General features: G+C 49.5%; 1 protein-coding gene across 1 annotated transcript; it reads right to left on the bottom strand.

Annotated features, from left to right (window-relative positions):
• Positions 1-1,211: 1,211 nt before the first annotated feature.
• Positions 1,212-5,538, bottom strand: LOC146188656 (uncharacterized). Its single transcript, XM_084605099.1, has one exon. The coding sequence runs from the start codon at positions 5,532-5,534 to the stop codon at positions 1,212-1,214; it is 4,323 nt and encodes a 1,440-aa protein (XP_084461225.1). The 5' UTR covers positions 5,535-5,538.
• Positions 5,539-7,672: the final 2,134 nt, after the last annotated feature.

Genomic DNA, 7,672 nt, shown 5'->3' with positions numbered 1-7,672 from the left:
TTCAAGGTATTAAAATCAGTTTGTGTCACGGCTCCGGAAGGGGTGCGAGACGCCTTCTCGAACCGAGGCAAAGGTAGTTGGAACTTTGACGCCCAGCGTTAGCCGGTTACGTTCAGCGTTGTGAATGAGAACAGAGCCACGAAGTCAATGATGGAAAAACAACTATATATTCTCAGTATTATACACAGGATGATACGAAGAAAGCATTTACAAGCATTTAAAACAACACAGTTAAGGTAGCATACATGAAAAAAAAAAACTAGCAATTACAAATACATCAGTCAAAGTTCTCACTATCAAGATACATGCAAATTGAACACAGACGTTTAAAACAAGATAAGATGAGCGTAGAGAAAGTTCAGAAGAAACTAGGAAACGGGCATATTGTCCGACGAGCGCGGCGGCACTCCACTCACAAAGACGACGCAGATGGGGAGCTCTCGAAGGCGATGGTCCTTCCGGAGCCCTGGGGCGAAGTCTTCGTGGTGCGATGCGGCGGCGGTTCGGGGAGCCCGGAGTGCTTGGAGGCGAGAGGCGCACTGCCGTTGGGTCGGAGTCGGCTTCTTTTCTAGCCTTCGGTTGACAATGCGTAAGACACGCCCACACAACAGTTCCCTCCCCAAGTCAGGGTCCGTAGAAACAAACACGCACAAGTGCACACGCAGGAAGGGGCACGTAGGCCCCGCAACTTCCACACTGCATGGCCGCCATGTTGCGGATGAAAAAAACGTAAGGCCCAACCAAAACAACCAAAAGAGGATGTACGTACGCCAACAACTTCGGCCCTGCTAGGGGTCACATTGCAAAACAAGCTGGGAGGACACCTCCGCTCGCGCACTGCGAGGGGGTTTCTCTAACTGCGCGGAAACTACCCCGCGAGGAGAACGTGCACGTACGCGTGCTCTTGACATTACCGACAAGGCAGAGGCAAAACAGAATACACTGACATATATCAATAAACTCTTCTAGAATATACTACATATGGTTAATTGCCATATTATGAAATATAAATGCGGCCACTTTTGTGACACGGCCCCCCACTTTCAGAATATTATAGAATAATATTCTAAAAACAAACAAAACGTGGCACGCAGGCCGATACAACTCATGGACATGCACTATACTATAAGTAACACATGACAAGAATGAAGTTCAGGTAACATAGAGGAACATAACCATTAATCCATAATGCATGCAAAATCCTATGAACACTACAGTCGGCTAAGGTAGTCCGCCCCGACGTTCTGACTACCCTTAATGTGTTGCACGCGGAAACTATACTCCTGGAGGAGCAAGCTCCAGCGCAGAACTCGGCTGTTCAGTTGCCTACTCTTCTGTATATATGCTAGCGGCTGATGATCGGTCTGAACAAGAAATTCGACACCATATAGATAAGTCGAGAACTTTTGGACGCCCCAGACCAAAGCGAGACACTCTCGTTCAATCGTGCTGTAGGCGCCCTCCCTAGCGAGCAACTTTCGGCTCGCATACGCAACAGGGTGCAGCGTTCCCTCGTATGGCTGCAGGAGCACAGCACCTAAGCTAGTGTCGGAAGCGTCGGTGCGCAGAACGAAGGACTCGTTGAAGTTCGGCAGCCGCAAAATAGGGGGATTGGATACACATTGCTTGAGCTTGCGGAAGGCTTCCTCATGTATGGGGTCCCACTTCCCTGCATTACTTCCGCCCTTCCGGGTCAGCTGGGTGAGGGGTGCGCTTATCTCCGCATAGTTGGGTATAAACTCTCTGTAATAGCCGGTCAATCCCAAGAAAGCTCGCACCTGGCGCTTGGTCCTTGGTGGCTCGGCCGCTTGTATTTTATCCAGAGTTTTTCCCCGGGGTGCCAGCTTGCCTGCTCCGATTCGGTGACCGAGGAAATCAATTTCCGTCATCCCGAGTTCACACTTGCTGGGTCGCACTGTAAGCCCGGCCGCTTCGATTCTTGCAAATAGCTGTTGCAGTGTAGCAACGTGTTCCTCCCAGGTTGCGCTGACGACGAGTACGTCGTCGTAGTAGTGCTCTACTCCGTGAATGCCGCCTACCACCTTGCGCATCAGTTTGGCGAAAACTGCGGGCGCTGTCTTGATGCCGAACGGCATGAAGCGGAACTGGTAGAGTCCGGACGTAGTGGAAAAAGCCGTTTTAGCCTTGTCGTCGTGAGACAGCGGGATCTGCCAATATCCCTTCACGAAGTCCACCTTTGAAAAATATCTCTTGTCTCCCGCTGTGGCAAAAACAGCATCGGCTCTGGGCATGGGCTCCGAGTCTCCGATCAGAACATCATTCAGCCTCCGAAAGTCGATACAAAGGCGATTACTTCCATCCGGCTTTTTCACCAGAAGTACGGGAGAGTTATATGGGGAGACTGACTTTTCAACAATTCCCAGCCTCTCCATTTCTTGCACTTCGCTCTCGATACCTTGCCGTGTTGCGAACGGTAGAGGATACTGTTTAACGTGAACGGGTGCGGTTGTCGTGAGCGGTAGATTGCATTCCATCCATTCTGTTTTGCCAGGGACATTGGAAAAAATAGCTGCGTGCCTCTCCATCGTGGATAAAAGGAGCTGTTTCTTCGCGGCATCGAGGTGCGGCGATAGCTTCACATCTGCTACTCCCTCCGTTTTTTCAAACTCTGGAACAGGCAGCTTACTGTCCTCCTCAGTTTCAGTCATGCTGCTGATCACCAGGCACTGTCTGTTGGCTGGTGCGTCTCCCCTCTCTTCGTATCTTTTCAGCATGTTTGCGTGAAAAATCTTTGACCCGCTTGCCGTGTCGATGACGTAATCGGCGTCCCCTTTCCTGGCGGTGACCTCGAATGGGCCCTTCCATTGCAGCAACAGCTTGTTGCTATCAGTTGGCAGCAGAACTAACACCTTGTGACCAGGTTCGAAGTTTCGGTCCTTCGCCTTGCGGTCATAGAACTTCCTGTAACGGGTTCCTGCCTTTTCAAGTTCTTCATGCGCCAAACGACATGTTTCTTCCAATCTGTTTCTGAGATCGAGTACGTGCTCGTAAGTGGTCTTTGCCTCTTCATCTAAGCTCTCGTTCGTCCACACCTCCCTTAGGATGGCCAATGGCCCACGCACGTGTCGACCGTACAGGAGCTCAAACGGCGAAAAACCGAGGCTGGATTGGGGAACCTCCCGGTAGGCAAAAAGAAGAGGGGCTAGGTACCGATCCCAGTCTTTCGGCTTCTCGGCGCACATTCGCTTCAGCATTAGCTTCAACGTGCCGTTGAATTTCTCCACCAGCCCGTTAGCCATGGGATGGTATGGAGTGGTGTGCAGCTGACGAATGGAGAGCAATCGTGCCACTTCCCTCATCAATTCTGAGGTGAAGTTTGTGCCACGATCGCTGAGTACCTCGTGAGGGACACCGAATCGCGAAAACATCGCCACCAGAGCTTCGGCAACACGCTCAGATTCTATGCTTGGCAAGGCTACTGCATCCGGGTAACGTGTGGCATAGTCAATCAGTGTCAAGATGTACCTGTTGCCCTGTTTAGACGGGGGGTAGATTGGCCCGACGATATCAATGGCCACCCGTTTGAAGGGGGTGTCAATGACTGGTGTCTTCCCAAGGGGCACGCGTGGCACTCTCCCCTTCGGCGTGGTACGCTGACAGATATCGCATGATGCCACAAATCTCTTAACATCCGCCGTGATGCCAGGCCAGACAAACTCTTCTAAAATCCGCTCTTTTGTTTTCTGAGCACCCAGATGTCCTGCCATTACGCTGTCATGCGCCATCTTCAGTACCGTTTCTCGGTGTCGTTCGGGAACGACTAGCTGTCGCACCTGCCGTCCGTCCTTCTCTGTGTAGCATCGGTACAAAAGGCCGCCTTCCTTCTTGAACAAGATGCCGCTCTCCCCATCTCGACACTTTAAATTCTTGCCAATTTGTGTGAAGCATGAGCGCAATGATTGATCCTTCTCTTGATCGGCCGCATAGCTTTCTCCATCCCCTAATTGCCTTTCCGCGTCCGGAGTGCCAAGTTTCTGGAACTTCTGAGGCCTCTTTGCGGCCTGAGCACGAGTCACTACGGCAGCGGTGGTTTCAACGACCAGATCCGTTTCAATAGTAGTATTTTCGACTATTTCAACGGGATCATCAGGAGCCCTGGCACCCTCTATGTTACCCAGGATCAGGTCATATATTGGATCCTGCATGCACAGTGCTACAAGATTTCCGCTGTAATAAGGGGTCTGGACCTGCACCTGCGCTTCGGGGAGCATCTTGACTGTTCCGTCGACGAGGTATACGGGATTACTCGTCCCCGTTAGCTGGTCCTCAGCTACCAAATCTCTCCGGATAATCACGGTGTTGCAACCGGTGTCACGCAACACAGTGATTGTTTTCCCGTCCAAACTTCCCGCAACCACGGGCAACCCTTCTACTAAAAACTTGTGTCGCGCCGTTCGCACCGCGCTGACAACGGGAATACGGCTACCATTCCTCAGCTGAACGTATCCGTCGCAGATATTTTCTTCTACTTCCCTCGGAGGGGAATACACACAGGCTGCCTGGGTTTTGTCAGGCGCCCCTTGCCGACACACATTTGCTCTATGCCCTCTTCGGCCACATTTGAAGCAGTGGGGGACATGGTTGGCGGAGTCGCTGCTCCGGCAGTGCGCGGCATTGTGTCCCGCCCGGCCGCACAGATAACATCTCAACGCTCCCCTCTCGACGGCCTTCTTTTCGGCGCCTCCTGCTTTGTTCGCTTCCTCCCGGCTTTCTTTCCTTCCCCTCGCTAGGTTGACACCGCCTTGCGCGCCCAGGAATTGATCAGCGAGGTTGATCATGTCTTGTAATTTTTCTGCGTTCCGTTCTTTTAAGTACAGCGACATGCTGGCGTGACAACTGCTCAGAAATTGCTCTTTAATGAACAGCTCACGCAGCGACTTGTACTCTAGGGGGATTTCGGACAGCTCCGCCCAGCGGTCTAAGTAATGGCTTAGACGCGCTGCATATTGTGCGGCTGTCTCGCCGTCGGCTGGTTTGCCACCCCGGAATTTCTCACGGAAGCCCTCGACCGTAAATCTGAAACGCTTCAAGAGCGCCGCCTTCACCTTCTTGTACTCGGAGGCGTCTTCCGGCGTGAGTCGCCCGAAAACGTTCAGCGCCTCCCCGCTTAGGCATGTGCTTAATGCCATCGCCCATTGATCTTCAGGCCACTTCTGGCTACGGGCTATGCCCTCAAACCGCCTGATGTAAGCATCTAGGTCGTCCTTCTTCTCGTCAAATGAAACAAGCAACCTGCTGGGGTTAAGGCGGAAACTGGGTTCCGCTACCACGTCGCGACCATCAGCTCTAACTACGGACTCATCTCCCGCCTGTCGCAGCTCTAACCTTAGCTGAAGAAGCCTGGCTTCGAGTTCACCAGCCTCTTTTGCTGCCGCGCGTTCCTGTTCCGCGGTTTGTCTAGCGAGAGACCTTTCCTCCCTCTGCCTAGCTTGCTCATCCTCTATCCATTTTCTCAGTTCCACTCCTGAGAGACCTAACTGTCCACCTATGGATACTAATTTCTCTAGATCCATGTCACAAGTGCATAAGAACTACCAAAAAAAACCGAAAACCATCTATCAGCAATGCACACTTCTCAAATGTCACCCTTCGAGATCACTTCATGATTCGAGGCTCGGTCTCCTTCCACAACGCTTACTTGTTACGTCAAAGTCCTGTCGCGGACGCCAGAACTTGTCACGGCTCCGGAAGGGGTGCGAGACGCCTTCTCGAACCGAGGCAAAGGTAGTTGGAACTTTGACGCCCAGCGTTAGCCGGTTACGTTCAGCGTTGTGAATGAGAACAGAGCCACGAAGTCAATGATGGAAAAACAACTATATATTCTCAGTATTATACACAGGATGATACGAAGAAAGCATTTACAAGCATTTAAAACAACACAGTTAAGGTAGCATACATGAAAAAAAAAAAACTAGCAATTACAAATACATCAGTCAAAGTTCTCACTATCAAGATACATGCAAATTGAACACAGACGTTTAAAACAAGATAAGATGAGCGTAGAGAAAATTCAGAAGAAACTAGGAAACGGGCATATTGTCCGACGAGCGCGGCGGCACTCCACTCACAAAGACGACGCAGATGGGGAGCTCTCGAAGGCGATGGTCCTTCCGGAGCCCTGGGGCGAAGTCTTCGTGGTGCGATGCGGCGGCGGTTCGGGGAGCCCGGAGTGCTTGGAGGCGAGAGGCGCACTGCCGTTGGGTCGGAGTCGGCTTCTTTTCTAGCCTTCGGTTGACAATGCGTAAGACAAGCCCACACAACAGTTCCCTCCCCAAGTCAGGGTCCGTAGAAACAAACACGCACAAGTGCACACGCAGGAAGGGGCACGTAGGCCCCGCAACTTCCACACTGCATGGCCGCCATGTTGCGGATGAAAAAAACGTAAGGCCCAACCAAAACAACCAAAAGAGGATGTACGTACGCCAACAACTTCGGCCCTGCTAGGGGTCACATTGCAAAACAAGCTGGGAGGACACCTCCGCTCGCGCACTGCGAGGGGGTTTCTCTAACTGCGCGGAAACTACCCCGCGAGGAGAACGTGCACGTACGCGTGCTCTTGACATTACCGACAAGGCAGAGGCAAAACAGAATACACTGACATATATCAATAAACTCTTCTAGAATATACTACATATGGTTAATTGCCATATTATGAAATATAAATGCGGCCACTTTTGTGACAGTTTGACATTGTTAAGTGCACTTTTTCATTTCATACAATCATTGAGACATTTATTCGGTCACTTTTATGCTTAAATTTTTTCATTATCGTCATCAACCATTTAATTTCATTTTGTGTATTTGACCCATCTTTATAATCTTTCAGTTTTTCCTCTATTTTGTTTAAATAACTGGTCAGTTTCCCCCTCTAAATTTTCTTGATTTGTATATCAAGCACTGACTTTTCGTTTTATGAAATGTAGCACATTTGAACCCCATTTTGCTTTTTTTTGTTTTTGTTACTTCAATTATTTGAGCAAATACATGCTTTCAATTTTCTTTATTAGATCATCAAACACTAGCTCTTGATTGTGACCATTTTGTCAACTTTGGAACCCCTTTTTCTAATTTCTAATTTTTTCAATTACTTCACTAAATACTTAATAAATTACATAATCTAAAATTTGTTTTGGCCTCATTATGCATAGGCTTTTAATTAGGAGCATTTTGACTCCATTGAACCCTTTTTTATACAATTTATTCATTTTTATTTTCTTTAATTCATCAATTCATTTCAATAATTTCTTTATTTCGCCATCGCCTATCATACACCAATCAACCATCAATTACCAGAACCATAAATTACCGTGATATGATTTTTTGCACGCAGCCCTCGACTATTTCCGACAAGCTCCTCACAACTGAACGAGGCTACTGATTGAACAAAAATTAAGGCCCCTAGAGCGCTTGCTTTGCATCAACAGTCACTGTAATAATTACAACGAATTTTTCTCGGCAGTGAGGTATGGGAAGTATGTGTTGAGTTCCTATGAAGCGGAGATCGCGGAGAGTGTAGCCACATGTGCTCGCGCTAACTCGTCGACTACAAAAACATGGCGGTGGTGCAACTTCCGGAAAACCGGTGCATGCGCAAATCGGTCGGTGGGATCGGTCTATGCAAAGAGCAAATCTTCCCAAGAAAGAAACGATG

The sequence above is a fragment of the Amblyomma maculatum genome, chromosome 5 (assembly GCF_055883805.1).
Source record: "Amblyomma maculatum isolate TAMU_Amacu chromosome 5, ASM5588380v1, whole genome shotgun sequence".
Lineage (NCBI taxonomy): Eukaryota > Metazoa > Arthropoda > Arachnida > Ixodida > Ixodidae > Amblyomma > Amblyomma maculatum.
This window is presented reverse-complemented; position numbering and strand designations above follow the sequence as displayed.